Source organism: Benincasa hispida, chromosome 7 (assembly GCF_009727055.1).
Source record: "Benincasa hispida cultivar B227 chromosome 7, ASM972705v1, whole genome shotgun sequence".
In the NCBI taxonomy this organism is placed as follows: Eukaryota; Viridiplantae; Streptophyta; class Magnoliopsida; order Cucurbitales; family Cucurbitaceae; genus Benincasa; species Benincasa hispida.
Genome location: NC_052355.1, coordinates 28456358 through 28479145, shown reverse-complemented (window position 1 = coordinate 28479145; position 22788 = coordinate 28456358). Strand labels below are relative to the sequence as shown.

General features: G+C 35.1%; 1 protein-coding gene across 4 annotated transcripts; it reads left to right on the top strand.

The window, feature by feature from the left end:
• The first annotated feature begins 7785 nt into the window (after positions 1 to 7785).
• Positions 7786 to 12368, top strand: LOC120080833. 4 transcript variants are annotated; one of them, XR_005482653.1, is made up of 8 exons: positions 7789 to 7999; positions 8133 to 8320; positions 8446 to 8784; positions 8889 to 8935; positions 9612 to 9674; positions 10943 to 11075; positions 11218 to 11440; positions 11668 to 12368. XR_005482653.1 is itself a non-coding variant. In XM_039035485.1 (7 exons), the coding sequence occupies exons 2-7, from the start codon at positions 8212 to 8214 to the stop codon at positions 11232 to 11234; spliced, it is 708 nt and encodes a 235-aa protein (XP_038891413.1). In that variant the 5' UTR covers positions 7786 to 7999; positions 8157 to 8211; the 3' UTR covers positions 11235 to 12368. The 4 variants fall into 4 exon arrangements, 2 of the variants coding, with proteins under 2 accessions (XP_038891413.1, XP_038891412.1); XR_005482652.1 differs by having other exon boundaries at positions 11218 to 11900; positions 12020 to 12368; XM_039035485.1 differs by having other exon boundaries at positions 7786 to 7999; positions 8157 to 8320; positions 11218 to 12368.
• Positions 12369 to 22788: the final 10420 nt, after the last annotated feature.

The following is a 22788-nucleotide window of genomic DNA, read 5'->3' as shown; positions in this document are numbered from 1 at the left end:
CGAAATAAATAGTCTCTCTATATAACACTGTTGTTAGTAGAGACTTACATTTCCCTATCAGGATGACCATAGGTGACTTGACTTGGATCCTGAGGGAGTTGTGAACTCTTGCCTATGAAAGTGGTCCTTTAATTTGTATAAGTGAGAGTGACCATTTTTGCCAACTCAATATGCCAATCATTTTGGGGATTCATCTAATTGGAGAGTCGAGAATGCATCTTCACAAGAAGGAATTCATTCATTCCCTATTTTTAAGGTAAGTATAAAAATTACTCCCTTAAATGTTGATTCTAGGGCTTGAACAATGTGGTGGTACACTCTCTCCTACCCTAGAAAGGATTTGATTATAGTTGGACTATAACTTATTGTTCATTAGAGGAATCAGTGGTACTTAAAGAGCTAGATGTAACTACATGGGCAAAACGATAATTTTAGCCTGACTGTACTTACGAGAAATTTGTGAAAGGTCAATGCACTATTTATTTGTTATATTTGATGGACACAAAAATATATCTATAGTGCGAATATTATAGCTGTCGATCTTTAATGAGGTGATCGACAGTTAATAAAAGTTGGTTAATTCAATTAAAGAGTTTAATTAATTAATCAAGTACTATTAGAGCTTCAATCTATAGGTCCATAAGGTCCCCTCGTTAGCTCAATTGAGATTAATGAAAATCAAATTAATTTGGATTAATTTGAATTGTTTAAATTAATAAAGGGAACCAATTATATAAGATATAATTAATATATAACTGATTATATGAGATATAAAGAATATAATGTATGTGATACATTATGATATAAAGTTTTATTTGAGAGAATAATTAGTATTTGAATATGATTTAAATATTAATATGAATTTAATTCATATCTAAGTAAGTTAAAAAAAATTCTTTACCTGTGTCTGAGTCATGTCTTGAAGGCAAGATGACTAAGGGACTTTTTATTGGAAAGGGTCACAGAGCCATAAAACCTTTAAAGCTAGTATATTCAGACCTCTGTGGTCCAATGATGCAAAAGCTAGGGGAGGTTATGAATATTTCGTCACCTTTACTGATGATTATTCAAGATATGGATACGTTTATTTAATGCAACATAAGTTTGAATCTTTTGAAAAGTTCAAAGAATTCAAGGCTGAAGTTGAAAATACATTAAATAAAACAATTAAAACATTTCGATCTGATCGAGGTGGAGAACTTATGGATTAACTCCATAACTATTTGATAGAATATGGAATAGTATCCCAACTCTTAGCACCTGCCACGCCTAAGAAAAATGGTATATCAGAAAGGAGAAATCGAACCCTGTTAGACATGGTTCGGTCTATGATGAGTTACGCTTTCTTACCTGACTCGTTTTGGGGTTCTGCAATAGACACTGCAACGTACATCTTGAACTGCGTTCCATCCAGGATTGTTGCTAGAACACCTTAGGAGTTATGAGATGGTCGTAAAACTAGTTTGCGTCATTTTAGAATCTGGGGTTGCCAAGCACATGTGCTTGAGGTTAATCTTAAGAAATTGGAACCACGTTCAAGATTATGCCTATTTATAGGCTACCCCAAAAGAACGAGAGGTGGTTACTTCTTTGATCCTAAAGAAAACAAAGTGTTTGTATCGACAAATGCTACTTTTCTTGAAGAATGACACATAAGGGAGTACAAGCTCAGAAGTAAGATTATGTTGAATGAAATTTCCAAAGAAATTACTGAATCTTCAACAAGAGTTGTTGAAGTAGGATCATCTAGTAGATCAAATCCACCTCAAGTATTGAGGGAACTTCGACATAGTTGGAGGGTTGCGAACCCAACTGTTCGCTATATAGGTTTAACAGAAATCTTAGCTATGGTAGCTGATGATGAGTTGAAGATCCATTATCTTACAAGAAAGCAATGGAGGATATTGACAAAGATGAATGGATCAAAGCGAAAGATCTCGAAATGGAGTCTATGTACTTCAATTTCGTATGGGATCTTGTAGATCAACCTGATAGGGTTAAACCTATAGGTCGTAAATGGATCTACAAGAGGAAACGGGGTGCTGATGGGAAGGTGCAAACCTTCGATGCTAGATTAGTGGTAAAGGGTTATACCTAGATAGATGGAGTTGACTATAAGGGGACTTTCTCACCTGTTGCCATGCTTAAATCTATCAGAATACTCCTATTCATTGTCTCATATTATGACTATGATATTTTGCAAATGGATGTCAAGACTGCCTTTTTGAATGGCAATCTTGAAGAAACCATTTACATGGAGAAGTCCGAGGGATTCATAACCCAAGGTCAAGAGCAAAAGGTTTGTAAGCTTAATCGATCCATTTATGGCCTGAAGCAAGCTTTTCGATCTTGGAACATAAGGTTTGATACTGCGATCAAATCTTATGACTTTGATCAAAACGTTGATGAGCCTTGTGTATACAAGAAGATCATCAACAATTCAATAGTTTTTCTAGTGTTATATGTAGATGGTATCATACTCATTGTGAATGATGTAGGTTTATTGACTGAAGTTAAGAACTAGCTAGCGACCTAATTCTAAATAAAAGATTTGGGAGAGGCTCAATTTGTTCCGGGTATTCAGATCTTTAGAGATCGAAAGAAAAAAATGCTAGCTCTATCTCAAACATCGTATATTGAAAAGATGCTTGTTAAATATTCGATGCAAAACTCCAAGAGGGACTTATTGTCTTTCAGGCATGGAGTGATGTTGTCTAAGGAACAATGTCCTAAGACACATCAAGAGGTTGAGGAGATGAGATAGATCCCCTATGCATCGGTTGTGGGTAGCTCTATGTATGCAATGTTATATACTAGACCTGACATCTGCTATGTGGTGGGGATAGTTAGTAGATATCGGTCTAATTCAGGATTAGATCACTGGACCACCGTTAAAACATCCTCAAGTATCTACGAAGAACGGGGACTACATGCTCGTGTATGTTTCTAAGGATTTGATCCTTACGGGATACACAAATTCTGATTTTTAGACTAATAAGGATTCTAAAAAATCCACATCAAGATCAGTGTTCACTCTTAACGGAGGGGCACTAGTATGGAGAAGCACCAAACAAGGGTGCATTGCTGACTCCACCATGGAAGTTGAATATGTAGCGGCATGTGAAGTTGCTAAGGAAGCTGTTTGGCTCAGGAAATTCTTAACTGATTTGGAAGTTGTTCCATATATGTTAAAGCCCATCACACTTTATTATGATAATCGTGGTGCTGTGCTAATTCCTAAGAGTCTAGGAGTCACAAGTGCGGGAAGCATATAGAGTGGAAGTATCATCTCATCCGAGAGATTGTGCATCGAGGAGACGTGATTGGCATGCAGATAGCTTCGGAGCAAAATGTTACTGATCTGTTTACAAAGGCCCTCACGACTAAGGTGTTCGAGGATCACCTGTAAAGTATGGGTCTATGGGACAGACCACGTTTAGACTAGGGCAAGTGGGAGATTTGTACTGGGCACGTATTATGCCCTAGTTTATTATTTTTGTACTTTGAATCTTGACTATATTATACACTCCACTAGCTTTAGGTCAAGTAGAAGATTGTTGGGGTTGGTGTTCTAAATCTCATTGGGTCCTATAGTTTGTAAATGTATTGAACAAACTCATCGTTTATTTAATAAAATATATGATATTTTATTCAAACTTATTGTCTATTTAATATATGATATTTTATTCATTTTTTAGTTGCATTAACCACAAATCAATAAACTAACATCAAGGTTATCTTGTAACTTAAACATGTATGTAGAGACATACGGGTGGATCGTATTTAAGTGATAGCCTAAATGGTTTGTAGTAGATGGATAAGGCTGGGTATCTTATCCTGGTGACACTACGAGTATGACCCGCTTTGTAGGTGTTATAATTGTTGTAAAGTGCTACAAATGATGTGATCATGATCATTCATGTACAGACATGTGAACGAGATATTCTATACAAAGGAGTTTGTATAAGACTAGACCAGAAATGTTTAGTCTCATTATATAACACCATTCATAATAGAGGTTTACATTTCACCAGAATGACCATAGGTAACATGACCTAAATCCTGAGTGAGTTATGAACTTCTTCTGCCTATGAGAGTAGTCATTTGATTTGTATGGGTGAGAGTGGCCAGAACGCCGACTCAACAAGCCTACCATTTGGAGGATTCGTCTGATTGGGGAGCTGGAACACAACTACACAATAAGGAATTCACTCCTTCCTTGAGGTCGGGGTAAGTAGATAAATTGCTCCCTTAAGGGCTGATTTCGAGGCTTGAACAATGTGGTGCCACACTCTCTCTTGGTTCGAGAGGAGTTTAGTCATAGTTGGACTATGATATATTGTTCATTAGAGGGATCTGTGGTACTTAAGAAGTTAGATGTAACTATAGGGGCGAAACGGTAATTTTGGCCAAGCTGTATTTACGTGCAATTTGTGAAGGGTCATCGTACTGTTGATTAGTTATATCCAATAAACACATAAATATATCTATAGTGCGAATAGTGCAACTGTCGGTCTTTAGTGGAATGCCCGTTAGTTAGAATGATGAATAATTTAATTAAAGAGTTTGATTAATTATTCATATATCGTTGGAGGTTCAAGCTACAGGTCCATGAGGTCTCATTGATAGCTCAATAGGATTAAATAAAAGTCAGTTTTTAGATTAATTTGAATTGTTCAAATAATTATATATGATATGATTAAGTTATTTTAATTATATGTGATATAATTATTATGATGTATTTGATACATTATAGCTTTAGTGAGAGGAAATAAAAATTTGAATATGATTCAAATATTATTAATATGAATTAGATTCATAATTATTAAATTTAATATAAACGTGATTTATATTAAATGCCATATGAGAGAAAAAATAAACTATAGGTTAAATTGTATATGATACAATATTAAAATTATAGATTATATGTTATATTTGATATAACATATAATTTAATATATATCATATGATAAGTTAGTTATATATATATTAAATATTATTTTTAAATGAGGGAGTGGACTCCCTTCCCTCTTTTCTCTCCACTCATATAAGTGGATATATGGATCTTTTAATTATAAGAGAGAATCTCCTTCAATCTCTTAAGGATCTTGATCGTTTTTTAGTGATAAAAAGACAGAAAGAGTTCTTTAAGTTTTGGGTTGTTGGTGAACGATCTAAAAACTCCCTCCTCTCCACTCGTCTAATTTTTCTCATTTCAAAATAGCCAAAGCCCACTACTCCTAGGTTTTCTGTCTGAGAATATCGAGAAAACCTTCGTGGTAGTGTTCGTATCTTGTTCGAGGGATTCTTGAAGAAAGTCTTCAAAAGTAAGGGTTTCTGAAATCTTAAGTTTTCTTTTATTAATGCATGCTGTAATTTATATAAATGCATATCTTGTTCTTTCTTTAGTGTAAAAACTTACATTCAATGGAAAATGGAAATTGGGATGATCTACTTCCGCTCAAGGTTCTCTTCTCTTAGAGTTCCTTCAATATATATAATTTAATACATATCATATTAAACTATATGTATTATCACATATAATATATAATCTATAGTTTATATTATATCATATATAATATAACCCATAGTTTATTATTCTCTCATATAACCTATAGTATTAAATTAATTTATATTCATATTAATTTTAACTTATAATTTTTATATCAATCATATTTATATAATTAGTATTTGAATCGTCTCTCATTAAAACTTTATATTATAATGAATCATATATATTATATTAATTGTATCTTATATAAATAATTTTCTTTAATTAATTTGAACAATTCATATTAATCGAAAATTAATTTGATTCTCATTAATCCTTATTGAGCTAACAAGGGGACCTTATGGACCTATAGATTGAAGCTTTGATGATACTTGATTAATTAATTTAACTCTTTAATTAAATTAATCAACCTTTATTAACTATCAGTCACTCCACTAAAGATCGACAACTACACTCTTCGTACTATAGATATATTTTTATGTCCATTGGATATAAAGACTCAATAATGTGTTGACCCTTCACAAATTACTCGTAAGTATAGCTGGGTCAAAATTACCGTTTTACCTCTATAGTTACATCTAACTTCTTAAATACCACTAATTCTTCTAATGAACAAATAATCATAATCTAACTATAACTTAACTCCTCTTGGGTCATGAGAGAGTGTGACGCCTTATTATTCAAGACTCGGAATCAGCTCTTAAGGGAATAATTTATCTATTTACTCTGATAATCAGGAATGAGTAAATTTCTTCTTATGTAGATGTGTTTCCAGCTCCCCAATTAAACGAAATCCTAAAATGGTAGGCATAATGAGTCGACGAATCTGGCCACTCTTACCTATGGAGATCAAAGGACCACCCTCATAGGTAGTTCACGACTCAATCAGGATTAAGGTTAAGTTACCTATGATCATGCTAGTGAAATGTAAGTCTCTTATAGTAACAGTGCTATAAAGAGAGACTATTCATTTTGTGGTTCAATCTTATACAAACTTTTTGTATAGGATACTCCCGCTCACATGTCTCCACATGAATGATCAGGATCATATCATTTGTAGCACTTTGCAACAATTGTAACAACTACAAAGCGGGCTGTATCCGTAGTGTCATCAGGATAAGGTACCAAATCTTATCCATTTACTACAAACCTTTCAGATTATTACTTAAACATGACCCACCTGTATGTCACCACATACATGTCTAAGTTACATTCGATAACTTTGGATCTTAGTTGATTATTTTGGGTTAATGCAACTAAATGTCAAATAAAATAACACTTATTTTATTAATTATATAATATGTTTATGCAAATACAATTTACAAACTACAAGACCATGAGATTTAGGGCATCAACTCAACACAATTAGCATTATTCTATTTTATTTTTATTTGTATAACTGACCTATTTTAGAGATCTAAAATGTTAAATGATCTATTTTTTGAGAAAAATACCAAATGACCTTCTGTTGATGTCATGATTAAGTGAAGTTACGAAGATGCCCTTATTTTTTTTCCTCTTTCCTTTTTTTTCATTCTTTTTTTTGCAGACCAATTTCGGCGAAACTCATTTTTTCCTCTTTCCTTTTTTTTTTTTTGCGGACCAACTTCGACAAAAAATCCTCATTTTTTTCCCATCTTTTGTTCTTCTTCTTCTCCGACAATGAGCCCTCCCAACTTGACAGACAATTTCGGAATGAAAATCCCAAATCCATGAGCATAAAACAAAAGAAAAAGAAAAGGTGAAGAATATGAAATGAAGAGAATCGCATACTTGGGAGGGAGAGAGCGATGATGTTGAAGATGATTACTATGCAATGAACCCTCCAAGAGAGCTAGAGATATAGAGAGAAAGTGATTTATGAGTGAGAAAAGGAAGAGGAGAGGTAGAGAGAAAAAAGTGATTTATAAGTGCGAAAAAGGACTAGTGAGAAATATAGAGAGAGAAAGTAATTTATGAGTAAGAAAAGGAAGAGAGAGAGCAACCGAGAGAGCGAAAGCAAGACCAAGAGAGAGCAAAAGATACAAAGATAAATGATGTGTGAGTGAGGAAAAGGAGAGAGAGAGCGAGAGTGAGACCAAGAGAAAGCAAGAACGAGATGACTTTTCTACCTAAAATCAACCTTTTGTCTCTGTGTTTTCACATCGAGAATTCTTTACAGATGAAGAGATGTCAAAGGGGCTACTTACTTCCCAAACAGATCTTCCTACAAGTATATTTTGATAATTTTAGCCCAAGAATCCTTGGACATTTTTTTGAAAATTTGGGTCATTTGATGTTTTTGACCCAAATTTGGGTCATCCCTACAGATTTCCCATTATTCAATTTCAAACTAATATCTTCCCTCGCTCAATCTATCCGACATCTTAACATTGCTTTGCTCATCCGCCGAGGACGAGAGAGGATTCGCGGCAGTTTACCGACGTAGTTTAATCCATCTAATACCTTCTCCGGCGGTTTGATTTCTTCAAGTTTTTGAAACCAATGGTTAGAAATTCAGGCTATTAACTTTCGTTTGTGTTTAATTATGCTATTACCACTGGGAACTTCAATTAATTTCTCTATGCACTACATTTAGGGTTTGAAAGTCTTTGTATTGTTTTCATTTATGAAATTTCAGTGACGAATTGCGGATTCCTCTCAGAATGTCGCAACGTGAGTAGTCCAGTAAAGTCAAGAAGAAAGACTGGTTGCTGAGAATGGCAAGGCGAAGGGCGAAGAAAACAGTTAAGAAGTCTAGCCCTTCACCTGGACGAGACGCAAAGGATGAAGCAGCGAATGAGTTAAAGAGTGACTGCGACGAGGATGGTATGTTGAAATTCGTAGTGATTTCGATCCTTTTTCCCGAATCCGGAATTTCATTTAAGCAAAATTGTCTTGTTTGTCTTCCCGTGATAAATTGTTCCGTTGCTTTTGGTTCCGTTTGTGTTCAGTTGAACGGCATGCTGCTGCAATCCGGGCCATTCGGGATGTGGAGATCGAGCGTTTGATTACCGAATTGCGGTTGCTTCGTTCGTATTTCAACAAAGAGCAATTGCAAACTCCTCTATTGCAATTTTTCGAAGAAAAACTTCCAAACTTGTCCATTTCGAGAAGAGGCGAACAAGGAGAAATTGAAGTACAATGGAAGGATACAGAGGATGAATTACACACCAATCCAGCTGATGGAATAGATATACATGCTTCTCTCCTTCATTGCTTGTCCACAGCTTATCCTTACTGCTCTGCCGGAATGCGATCGTTTAATGGATTTGAATTTTCCAGTAAATCAGGTACCTATAGATTTTGGATTTTGGTGCGTAGAAATAATTGGCAAGTGCTGCCTTATGTGACGTTTCTTTGCTGCAACTCACCTTCTGTTCTTTGCTGGTGGCAGTGAAAACAAATCCTTTCAATGTTGAGAACCTGCAGATTCCGAACTTGGTAGTAATTTTACTTTTAATATCTTGAATTGTTTACTAGTAGAACGAGTGCTACCTTGCGAGCACAATTAATATTATTTAGTTTGTCTATATCTTTTGTTCCACGTTGTTGATTTGTGGAGAAATGCCTTCTCGTCTTCACAAGAAATAAAACCTTGTGCGCTTTGGTATTGTTTAGGATCCTAGATTGGAAAAATGTAAAGACCTTACAATCTTAATAAGATAACATATGTTACACTTCTCATCTTGTTCCTAATTGATTTTGAGATGGAACATCATTACGTAATATGGTATTGGAGCCCATGAAACCTTAACAAGCGTTTGGTAAAAAAAAAAGATCCAATCCGAGAATGGTAAACAGATAGAGGCACCATCTTGAGGGACACGTTGAGGATCCACATTGAAAAAATGAAGAGACTTGATAATCTTTATAAGATAACATGAATAGCAAAACCAATTTTTGTGTTTCTTTCACAATAGGATCTTCTTTTGTTTCCCATTTGATCATATCAACAAACAGTTATTGTTTCCTATATATAAAAATAACATGACTACTCATCTCATTGTCAATTAATTTTTAAATGGATACCCATTTTTATCTAATAGGTATTGACTGTTACCCATTTTTATCCAGTAGGTATTGACTGATATATTTAATGTCAATTCTTGATTTTTAGGCTTTGGAGGAGCCCTCGGATAATATGGTGCTTGGCATGCCAGAAATCCTTCAAACTCCTGGGGTTCGTATCTTCATGGTTCTTGCATATCGCTTACTGCATTAGCCTTTCTATGTTACTATCCTAGTGTTGTCTGTTATTGCCATTTTTCAATATTTGGTAGTGTCTGACTCAAATTATCTAGGCACATAGGAGGTCGGGGTAAAAGGAATAGAATTACTGTAGCGGTAGTGTGTCTGCAGTCAATTATTGATGTTTTGTTTTATATGATTAAGGATACCTGAGGTAATTCATGCCTATAATTAGCTTATGTCTGTAAACTAATTATAGACAATTATCGAGACTTTATTAGCTCAATCTTGAGCTTCAATAAGTTTGGATACAGGACATCTTAGTAGTAAGCTGGGATCTTGTTGCTTACCATCGACTGGACTTTGGTTGACAAGGTCCAATGTAAATACTGTAAACAACTTAGAGGGGATGGGTTCAACACATAGTGGTCACCTCATCTACAAGGATTTGATATCCTATTAGCTTTTTGACAACCAAAGTAGCGTCAAATGATTGCTTTGTGAGGATAATTGAGGCTCACATCCTGACCCTCACGAAGACTGTCCTTCGTATACTCATTGGTATATCAGAAATGAACTTTGTTACTAGTTTTGGTTTTACAGTATTGGTTTGAACTTTGTTATAAAAAAAGTATTGATTTTACAGTAGGATGCTATTTGAAAATACTAGTTATGGAACGTTGTACTATAATTTTTCGTTTTTCTCTCTCTTTTTTAAAGGTTCATTTTGGATTTGATTATTTCTACTTGAGTCTTCAGTGGAAATGTTCCTATGGATGTCAATGCCATGATAAAGCCTGTTCATATTTATATATGTTCTCTGCTATCATCCATTGATCAAAGTTATCAACTAGAAGCAAAAAATTAATTGCAGGAATAAGTTGCAAAAGAAGTTATTGGGAGGCAATAGTTGATCATTTTGCATTAGCACATAATCACTGCAGAGTGAGTAGATTGTAGAGAGAATGATGGAAGTGCAGGTCTCATTTCTAAGTCATAATTATCATTATAATTTCATTATTATAATTATGGATAAAAATCATTTATTGACGGATAGAGATTTAGAGAAAGCTAGGGAAAATGTTTACCCCATGGAAGGAAGCTGAAAGATAAATTCTAAGTACCAAGATCAGCATAACTATATTGTTTGAGGAATTGTCTCAATAAAACTTTCTTATTGTCTCAATAAAACCTTCTTACGGCTATTTTTGCCTTGATTTAGTATATTCTACCATAAGCTAACTAGTTCTCGTTCCATAGGTAAGTAACCAAAGATTGTCCATTGGGATGACACCGAAAACCCGAAGACTGCCAAAGCCAGGCGAGATGCTTGTGTCTATCCATGGATCCCCCCTTGGTGTTTACAAGGAAGACAACATGGAAGCAATCCATGGTATGTTCATTTGGGTCATATCTAGACACACCGTATTTTGACGCTTCAACTTCAAAATGTGAACATGTAGGCCAAATAAGTTGGTGGGTATGTATAAGTCACGCTTCTACATTTTTCTAATGGGTAAATTAATAATTTGCAGAATCAGAAGAGGATTGATTTGTTGATTCATGGTCACTTGACTGCTTGTCAATAGAAGTGAAACTTCAAATGCGATCATCCCGACCATCGTTCTACCCGTTCTTTCAACCTTTTGATTACTTTATTAAGGTACTCTTACACGTGTATAACTAAGAATTAGTGTGTTTTTACTTGAAGGAACGAGCATGTACAAACGCATAATAGCTCCACTAGAACTCTCAAAGGTAAGTCACAGGCTACACCAACTTCATTCCATTGATTTCCTTCCCGAACTCTCATAAGGCATAACAAATTGAATTCCTTGTCATTCTTGAATCTTGATTGATCTTTATTTCCAAACATTTTCTGTGATCATTGAAACATATCAGCTCCTTATGATTGTCCTAGCCGTGGTGGATGCCCATCATCATTTGATCGTTATTGAATGGTTTTATCATTAGCACATTATCAGGTTCATCTAAAGTATATGCTCGGTGTTGTGCTGTTCGTAATCAAGGATCTAGTTGGAGTACCGTGGCTTGACTGACATACAGATCGTTGCAGTTTCGTCTAGCTTTCTTCATGTATCTGAGAGTTTTTGTTTAGAGACAGACCAATGCTATAAAGAATGAGAACAGATTTAAGTTGACCATTTTGTCATTCCAAAAATGTTGAGGTGAATTTCGAAGGGAACGACATAAGAAGGTTGAGTCGATGATTCTCAAGGCTTGTTTTAATCATAATCCTTAAACAAATTAGTAAATACAACTCTAGAAGCCAGTGGGACCATATTTTTGTATTGAGCACCATCCTTTTCTGTGCAGAAAAGAGATATGATAGAGGAAGTAAAAATGAGAGGTAAAGCTTGGAAAAATTGGTCTCCCAATGAGTACCAACAATAAACTCTGCTGTCAGAGTGAAAATGAGAGGCTTTAATGGAAGAAATTTGGTTTGGTTTGGCCCTCACTTGGAATTACTGACTTGCTTTTCTCCCATTTTCTCAACATCACTGTTTTCTACAATTTTTTCTACTCTCCTGTTCCTAATTTTCTCTTCAACCTTAGGGAAAATGAGAGAAAAAAGTGAATGTTTGATTAGTTGACTCTATTAACCCCATTTGCTGTATGTATTCATTTGCCAACTTATGATAAAGTGATTAGAGGTTCGAATTTTTTCACCTTTCTATCCTCTCATCCCAATTTGTATCTTTTACTTAACTTATCATCAAATCTCAAATAATCTCTTTCAAGTAAAATGTATATCACTTCAATTTTTTTTAAAAAAAATAGTTATTCATTTGGATGATTGGTCAATAAAGTGCTTGTTAGAAAAGAAAAGTACTTTTAGAATTTGTTATTTTTGGATCAACTCCCACAAGTCCAATGGCCTTAGAGTTGAATTTCATTGTCATTTTTGCTTCTGGGGTCCCAAATTTTGAATTTTAGTGTCTTGTATGTCTTTTTGTGCATGTACATATTGTAATGTTTTCCAAATAATAGACAATAGTGCTCTGGTCCCTCATTTCCCAAAAAGTATTGTTGAAAACCTTATTTTATTAACTTTATCTTTTGGTTGAATTTTCAATGCATTGTTTGAACCAAATTAATTGAAAACTCTACTCTCTGGCTGTCGTTCTTCTGGAATCATAAATCAACCTCCATGTCCTTTGGGAAAATAAATAATGTTATTTAATTTAAAAAGTATTTAGGGGCCATCCTAGTGTTTTTCACTCAATTTTCTAATCATAGTTGGCCATGATCTCTTTATACTGCTTTATGTGAGGTTTATAAAATAAATGAATAATAAATTAATCAAATATTTAATAACATGTCAAATAATGAATGAAATGAGTTGATACTAATGTAGTACTAGATTTTCCCCTTAAATTTATGTGTGTGTGTGAGACAGAGTGAAATGCACTCAAGTATTGCTCTATTTAATTATGAGTATCCATCTAGTATTCTTACATGATGAGTAACATTGATGTAATATGATGGACTTTCCAAAAATGATATGACCATAACAATAAAGGTGAGTTGCCAAAGTGAGTTTAACTCAACGATGATAGACATGCACTTTTTTCTTGAAGACGAAAGTTCGATCTCCTCTCCACAATTGTTGTGTTAAGACAATTAATATTAGTGAGTTACACACGACCATTACATTAACATATATTATGAAACATATTTAAATTTTACTTGTTTAGTAACTTATGTGGGGATGAAGATCTGAACCTCTAATATTAAAAAAAACGAGTACATATCCATTATAGTTGAGCTATGCTCATATTGACTAATGTTGACTATTGAAATTTTGTTATGATGTAAAATATAGATCTTGTATGGTAACTTGTATGAGTTGTATGCAAAACTATTGCATCACTTCGTTGAATATTATTTTAAAATATATGGTTTTTTTTTTTTTTTTTCTTTTTTTTTTTGCTATATTAGATGTCTGATAAGAATTTTCACTATTTTTTTTTTTGCTCAACATATAAACTACAATCAGAGTATTTTACCTCTAAACACGTATATATTTTAATTAATTGAATTATATTTAAATTGATGATTAAAAAAAATGATGAACAAATAACCGTATAGTTAGTATGGTGGATATTGTAATTTTGTTTGAGTTGAAGATGTATATTTCAAGTGCATTTCTATAAGGAATTGTACAGTAGTATAAATACTGTACTAACATCATAAGAATAGGGCCTAACCATATCCTAAAGACTCACCAAAGGAGACCTAGTATACATTCACACCCTCTCTCAAACTAAAGGTGGTAAGGTTGGAATCAACTTGAGTTTGTTAAGTAGTTGGAGAAAATAACTAGGAGGCAAAGCTTTGGTGAGAATGTCGGTAGGTTGCTCAGCGGTGGAAACAGAGCATAAAATCAGAGTTTCGCTTAAGAGATGATGATGAACAAAGTGACAATCATTCTCAACATGCTTGGTGCATTTGTGGAAAACATCATTGTGAGCAATCTGGATGACACTACGATTGTCACAGTGAAGTATAATGGTAGATGACTAGGGGACTCCCATATCAGCAAGAATCGAGCGAAGCCATAAGAGTTTGACGTAGCATCAGCCAGAGCATGATATTCAAACTCCGTACTAGAACGGGAAACAACACTCTATTTCTTACTACTCCAAGAAAGGAGAGAACTACCAAGGTAGAAATAATAACTGGAGGTAGAACGCCGGTCAGTAGGATCACCAGCCCAATCAACATTAGAATAGCCTGATAAAACTAGGGAAGACTGGGAAGAAAACTGAAGTCCATGCCCCAAAGTACCTTTGACATAATGGATGATACGAAGAACAACAGTAAAATGAATGGTCCGAGGGGCAGCCATGAACTGACTAACAATGTGAACAACATATGCAATGTCAGGACCAGTGATTATCAGATAAATAAGACTGCCAACAAGCTAATGATAGAGACTGGCATCCTCAAGTGGAATTCCACTAAATGGAGTCAAGCGAATATTGGGATCGAGTGGTGTTGGAGCTGTAGTAGAGTTAGTAGTACCGAAGCGCATTAAAAGATCTGAGACATACTTTACTTGAGACAAAAAAAGACTAGTAGAGCTCAACGATACTTCAAGACCAAGAAAGTAACTAAGTGAACCCAAGTCCTTCATTTCAAAGTGTTCGCAAAGATAGGGAAGAGGACTCAAGAGAGAATCATGAAAGGTTGAACATAGTGTACTCCTAAAAAGTGACATGGCGGGAGATGCATAATCTATTAGAAAGAGGGTCCCAACAACAGAAACCTTTGTGTTCAGTTCCATAGCCAAGAAAGCAACAGAGACGCGCACATGGTTATAATTTGGTATGTTCATGAGGGTAAATAAGTAAAAACAAGCACAACCAAAGACCTTGAGGTTAGAGTAATAAGGAGAAGTACCATATAAGCGTTCAAACGAAGAAGCATTTTGAAGAACAGATGAAGGAAAATGGTTGATTGTGTAGACAGAGTAAGAGCGGCTTCACCTTAAAACTTTGCAGGGTAAGAGGCAGGCAGAAGTTGGGTCTGAACGGAGTCTAGGATGTGACAATGTTTTTGCTCCGCTCGCCCATTTTGTTGAGAGGTATGAGGACAAAAGCGCTGAACAAGAGTGACTTGCTGGGTGAGAAAGGAAAGGAGCTTGGAGTCTTTATATTCCAAGGTGTTATCTGTACGCAGAACCTTGATTGTGCGAGAAAACTGAATGTGAACCATATTAGCAAAATCAATATATATTTGAAACATGGAAGAGCGGTGTTTAAGGAAATATATCTAGGTTAATCGAGAGTAATCATCAATGAATAAAACAAAGTAGCGATATCCATTGACAGTGGAAATAGGAACAGGTTCCCAAGTATCAGAGTGAATTAAGTAAAAAGGACTATCGCTTATAGAACTAGACTGGGAAAAAAACAATGCGGGTTGTTTTGCAAGTTTGCAATTCAAATAGTCAAAAGATACAAACTTGGAGACATTATTTAAATTGTGACTAGAGATTAAATGACGGAGTTTTTTGGAAGAAGCATGACCGAGACGGAGATGCCAGTGATAGATAGCAGAGTCGGTGATAAGGGTAGAAAGAGAACAAATAGAAAGCCGAAGAGATGTGAGCTCAAACAATCTTCCCATTTTGTGGCCTGTACCAATCGTCTGTCCCATCCGCGGATCCTGAACCTTACACCTAATAGAAGAAAAAGACACAGTTAAACCAAGGTCACATAATTTCCCGACAAAGACAAGATTAAAGGATAGATTTGGAACACAATAAGTATTGGAAAGCTATAATAGGGAAGTGTCAACGAAGCCAACATGAGATGGGTAATACAATTATCATCAACAGCATAAATGGAAGGAAGAGATTTGGCAGGAGTGAGTGCAGTCAAAAGAGAAAAATCAAACGTCATATGGTTGCAACAAGCAGAATCAAGAAGCCATCTATTACCTGGGGAGACCGCAAGCATGGAGGAATTAGATGAAATCACCTATTTAAGCAAGTCTTGTAAGTCATACATTTGAAAAGTAGATGGGGAAGGTTCAAAGTTAGCAGAAAAGGCAGCAGCAACAGCAGAAGCAGAGCTAGGATTAGGCTTAAAAGATCGAGACTTGGAAGTATGTCTTGGTGGTCGCGATGGTCTTGTAGGATAAATGTCAGGAATATGACCTCTTTTGTGACAGTATCTGCACTCACTTTTGGACAGTTAACAAACTTATGCTTAGTAAGCTTACAATTTTTACAAAAGGAAGCTCTAGAAGTACTAGACATATGAGTGTTGGCAAGTACAACCTCCAATTGCCGGGAAGAAGTGATGCCAAGATGCTTTTCTTCAAACAAAATTTCCTGAATTGCTGTATCTAGAGACGGAAAGGTACTACGATGGAACAAAGCAGCACATATCAACTCATATTCTGGACGAAGCCCCATAAGAACCTTAATAAGGCGAAGGTGATCAGTACTAATTTTAGCTTGATCTAATTGTGTCCAAACTGATTGAAGTGTAACCACGTAGTCATTAATAGATTGCCCTGTCTCCTGAGTAAGATTAATCAAAGTGGTGCGCAGTTAATAGTAGTGAGCTAAGCCAACAGACTGAAATCGGGTAGACAGAAAATCCCACAAACTTTTGGCATTATCAAACACATCAAGCTGAACATGAATGATCGGTATAGATATATTTCCGAGCCAAGTGATGATTTGATGGTTTTTGCTCTTCCAATCCTCTAATCGTTCAACAAATTTAGTATCATCCTCAAGGATATCTTGACTGGCTGTGGAATATCACCAGTGATAATTCACCATAATTTACTGCCGATTAGGAAACTCTTCATTTGATGGGCCCAAGTAATGTAATTTGTCCCATCAAGAATAGTACTAATGGGATGAAATACATGATCTTTTTTTATGTGGCTTGGCGGCTTGGAAGGAGAAGAAATTGGCTCAAATGCTTGGCTTGACTGAAACCAACTCAGCGGCTTGACTTGGATAGAATTGGCTCTGCCAGATAGAACTGACTCGGCTTGGCTTGATAGGATCAGCTCGATTGAGCTTGACAGGATTGATTCGGCTCAGCTCGACATGATCGACTCGACTCAGCTTGACAGGATCGACTTGGCTTGGCTTGACAGAATCGGCGCAGCTCGACAGACTTGGACGGCTCGGCTCGAGAAGGCAGACCTGAGCAGCTCGACTTGGTAGAATCGACAGACCAAACACGAGCTCACCGGATTTACAACGGACGCTGGCGTGGATGCAATGGACTGACTAGGCGAAGTTGTAATGAAGTTCTGAATACGCGGGATCTGGACCAACTAGACGCGCGACATCTGGAACATGATCGACTAGAAAGATCTTCAAAGAACGGACGGTGGAACAACTTGAGACCAACTGATAGAGAATAGACGCTCAGATGGATCTACAACATGCCTAAACGGATCTGCAACGGAGAATAGTCTTGAGAAAAGATCTGACAGAGAACGATTGAATGTCGGCTTGGGAAGCGAAGAATGGACCGACTGGACGCAGGACCTGAAACACACCAGATCTGGAGCAGTGCGCAGAGACTGAAGATCCACTGAGTTGCATCGAAACACACCGAATCTGGAGAGGTGCAGACTTGGAGCCAGACAGAGAAGGTTATGGAAGAGGCTCTGATACCAAGTGAAGATGTATATTTCAAGTGTATTTCTACAAGGAATTGTACAGGGGTATAAATACTATACTAACACCCTAAGAATAGTGCCTAATCATATCTTAAAGACTCTTCAAATAAGACTCTCCAAAGGAGACCTAGTATACATTCACAGTCTGAAAAATTAAGGTTATTATTATTATTATTATTATTATTATTATGTGGAGTGAAGATCCAAAGCAATCATTTTACTCGTCTTAAAAAAAAGCAATGATTTTAGTCGAGTATAAATATTCATATGCTCAAGTTGAAAATAAAAATAATTAATTTTCTTATGATGTTATTATTACCAAAAATGATTCATAAATTGCTTGACCTAATTTTATCAGTCAATGCACTTGATTTGATACCTAAGTGTATTAATTGTATATTTTTAGTTCCAATTTTCCAACGACTTTGATTTGAGGGGCGGTTTTGTTGAGTGGGAATCCTTGATGCTCGTGAAATGTAGATTTTGATTATTTGGATTATTGTATTTGTTTTGTTGTAATATAAGATAATTAAAGGGGTTGTTTAGAGCGTTGAGTTGAGATAGTATGCATGGAGTTCATATGTTTGTGGAGTTCATATATCTGTGAAGTTCATATGTCCGTGATTTTGTTTTTTGTTTTTATTTTTGAAAAATAAGCCTATCGATACTTCTTCCGCCTCCAAATTTCTTATTTTTGTTTTTAGAATTTGGCTAAAATTCAACCATTATACTTAAAAAAGATGTAAATCATTGTAAGAAATGTGGATGATATAGACTTACTTTAAAAAAAAAAATAAAAAACTAAATGGTTACCAAATGAGGCCTAAATAATTTGTTTTTATTATTACTATTTTTATTTTAAATTTTTTTTTATTCAATAATTTTATACATCCTTATTTAAATAAAATATGGGTTGCAATTTTTTTCTTTTAATTTTTAAAACTTTTCTTTCTTTCTTTCTTTCTTTATTAGATAATGAACATGTTGGGTTTTATGTCCTAAAACTCGTGGTACGTAAACAATGGAACTTATTCTGAAAATTCAATAAAGGTGTTATTGAATAGATCTATTGCTTGAATAAAAATCCAATAAACCTGAACGTCCCTTGACTATTGGATGAGTACTTGAACTTTATGTGGAGACATAAAGGTGGATCAAGTTCGAGTAAATAGTCAAAATGATCTATAGTATATTGATAAGGTTGGATACCTTATTTTTGTAACACTATTGGATGCGACTGCTCTGTCGTTATTATAAGGAGTTGTAAAGTGCTACAAACGAAGTGATCCTAATTCGTTCATGTTGGACATGAGGAGTGGGGGTGTCCTTGTGCAAAAGAGTTTGTACAAGATCGGACCACAAAATGAGTCACTCTTACTTTATAACGTTGTTTACTATTTAAGATTGACTATTTCAAAACGACGACCTAGGTAACTTGACCTTAATCCTGAGCTAACTATGAACTCCTGTTTATTTGGGATTACCCTTAGATTTGCATAGGTGAGGGTTGGCTCAATAGTGCTAACTCAATAAGACTTCCATTTCAGGGGTAAGCGGGATAGATAGCTGGGTCTTGAACAAGGGGCCCCGCCCTCTCATTGGCCCGAGAGGGACTCAGTTTTGTTGATTAGATCACAAAATAATTATTCATTAGGGGATCAGTGGGGACTTAAGGAACAAGAGGTAATTTCAGGGGTAAAACAGAGATTTGACCTAGCCGTTATTATGAACAACCTGTGAAGGGTTAACTTATTAATCATGGTTATATCGTGTGGACATAATATATCTGCAGTGAGGGGAGTTCAACTATGGGATTTAGTGGAGTGACCCATTAGTTAACAATGGGGGTTAGATCGGTCTAATGAGTTTAGTCGATTAATCTCGGATCGCTGGAGCCCATGATCTGTAGGTGCACAAGGTCTCTCTACTAGCTCGGAAATGGATTAGCTCTAGAGTAGCGTGATAAGTTAATTTGAAACGTTCAAATTAGAATCAAATGAAATTGGATGAAGAAGATGAATTTGTATAAAAATTAATTTAATATTGGATATTAAATTAATTAGAATTATTTAAATTGTTTAAATAATTATTTATTAATTTTATGAGAAAATTATTTTATGAAATTAATTTGTAAAATTAATAAATTTTGATTTTAGAAATAAAATATGATTTTAAAATAAAAATAGATTTTGGAAATTGAAAAATTACACAAAATTGAAAAAAATGAGTTTTTCAAATTCATCTTCAACTATCTCACAAAGAAACCCACCTCTTCCTTCATTAACTCCAAGCATGAGCTGCATCTCATGCAACAAATCTCTTTGCATGATAGTCTGCAATATATTGAAGAGATTGGAGTGAAGTGAAGGTGATGCAACCGAATGATTTTTTCTGAAAAATTTGGATGAAGAAGATGTTCTTCATTTTGGGTTATTGCAGTGAGCTATCTCCAAATTTTCTTTGATTCAAGCTTATTTTGAGTCCCACAACTCAATCTAGAGCACCAAAAGAATAGTAGGGAAGATCTTGTGGTGGTCTACACAAAGATTTGGTGAAATTTGCAGCTGAAAATCAAGATTTCAATGATTCTACAAAGGTATGTTCTTGAAACCTATTAAACTCTGTTTTAGCATGTTTCTTTTCAGCCAAAATCAATGAAATAGAGTGCTTATGGATCCTATTCTCTTCCGCTGCGTGCTGCTACCGATCCAATAGAACAATCATTAACTCATTACATTTCTTTGTAGAAATATGATTAAATAAAATGAGAAACCAAAGAAAAATCAAAACTTTTGATTCCTAATTTTACTCCATGAATTTCATTTATCACCATCTTCTTTTTCTTCTTCTTCCTATTGTTGCTTCTGTATTTTTACTCTGTCATGATCTTTTTTAACTGAATCTCCCCCGTCATCTTAGCAGTCAATGGAATGTCACCACATTTCTTCAACAATTTTACTTTCAATTCCTCCAAATTTGGAGGATCATCTGAGAACAAATCTCCAGTTCTCTCTAATTCTTACTAGAAAATGTTCCAAGAAAAAAAATCTTCAATTTATGGTTTCTTTTATTATATGTTACATATTTTTCAACTACATACATACTTTTCATCTAATTATTTTTAACGCTCATTTGATATGTGAATTCAATTAAATAAAAATATATTTTACAACTTTTTTATGTATAAATATTGCACTTATTGTAGACCAAATACTATTATTTCTATAATCAGCAACCTTAAAACATACTTTAACAATAATTAGTCTTATAATAGTCAGAAGTGGTTGTCGAAGTTAATTATCAAAGATGATTTTTCGCTAAAGTTTATAGTCGAAGGTGGTTTTTGGAGCCTGAAGTTGGTTGCATGATGGTGATATTAGAGTTGATCATTGGAGTTTGTTATCGGTGGTGGTTTTCGAAGTTCAGAATTAGTCACGCAAAGGTGGCCATCAAAGTTGACCATCCAAGATAATTTTCACTGGAGTTTGTAGGCGGAGCCGGTTGCCGGAGCCTTATGCCGGTCGCATAAAGGTAGTATTAGAGTTGGTTGTTGAAGTTTGTCATAAAAGATGGTTGTCAAAGCCTCGAGTTGGTTGTTGGAGTTGCTCGCTTGAAGTGGTCATCAAAGATGATTTTCGTTGGAGTTTGTAGTCGGAGGTGATTGTCAGAGTTGGTCATCGGAGTTTGTTGTTGGAGGTGGTTGCTGGAGCCTGAAATTGGTCGTCGAAATTGGTTGTGCGAAGGTTGTCGTCGAAGTTGGATTACCAGAGTTGTCATCAGAGGTGGTTGTCGGAGCCCATAATTGGTTGTCGAAGTTGGTCACGTGAAAGTTGTTAAGAGTCCAAAGTTGGTCATCAGAGCCTGAAGTTGGTCGCTGGAGTTGTCATCAGAGGTGGTTGTCGGAGCCCATAATTGGTTGTCGAAGTTGGTCACGTGAAAGTTGTTAAGAGTCCAAAGTTGGTCATCAGAGCCTGAAGTTGGTCGCTGGAGTTGTCATCAGAGGTGGTTGTTGAAGCCTGGAGTTGGTCAGCGGAGTTGTCATTGGAGGCGATTATCGGAGCCCGGAGTTAGTTGTCAGAGTTGTCAGAGTCTGGAGTTGGTAGTCAGAATTGTCATATAGGTGGTTGTTCGGAGCTCGGAGTTGGTCCTAGAGTGTAACAACGATAGTTGCCGACAGTGGCCAATGGTGGAGCCATTAAAAATATTGGAAGAATGGAGAGTTGGGGTGAGTTGGTAAAATATACCAACTCAACTCCACCAACATTCAAAGTTGGTGGGCCAAACATTGAGTTGATATATTATATAAACTCAACTCAACTCCCGTTGGTGAGCTAAATACCCCCTAGGTATTATAGAGATGTTTGAGCATCTTGGGATCCTTATGAGGCATATTATTAAGAGTTTTGATCTTTTTGGATGCCCTCTTGAACATGCATTTTCGAAATTTTCATACTGGCAACATCTTCTTTTTACTTTTTTATCCTTCATTTTATATGTATATCATTATTTTTTATTTGCATTTTATAATTAAAGTAAATATTATAGCACTATTATTAGTTATATCGTAGTTGTTTTTTTTTCAATATTTTCATAGAGAGATTCAAAATTGATTAATATTTATTTTGTAATAAAAGATTAAATTAATATATATTATTTTGTTAAAAAAAAAATAACGTATAAAAATAATATAAACTATATTAATTTAAAAAGAAATTTAAAGTAGACAAATATGTAATACGAACTCAGATTATATTAAATTAATTACACATTAATGAATAGTCGTAAGGGCATTCTTTGAACATTACATAAATTTAAGACATTTCTGAATAGAAATCCTACAAAACAAACACAATTATCCAAGTATTAGTTGTCTGAAAATAATATCTCCAACATAGTAATATTTACAAAAAAAAATAGGAATA

Excerpts from the sequence above, each read along its gene's own strand:
- LOC120080833 (XM_039035485.1), top strand. The coding sequence starts at position 8,212 with ATGGCAAGGCGAAGGGCGAAGAAAACAGTTAAGAAGTCTAGCCCTTCA. Across the intron at positions 8,321-8,445 it reads GAGTGACTGCGACGAGGATG|TTGAACGGCATGCTGCTGCA; the intron begins GTATGTTGAAAT and ends GTTTGTGTTCAG. Across the intron at positions 8,936-9,611 it reads ACCTGCAGATTCCGAACTTG|GCTTTGGAGGAGCCCTCGGA; the intron begins GTAGTAATTTTA and ends CTTGATTTTTAG.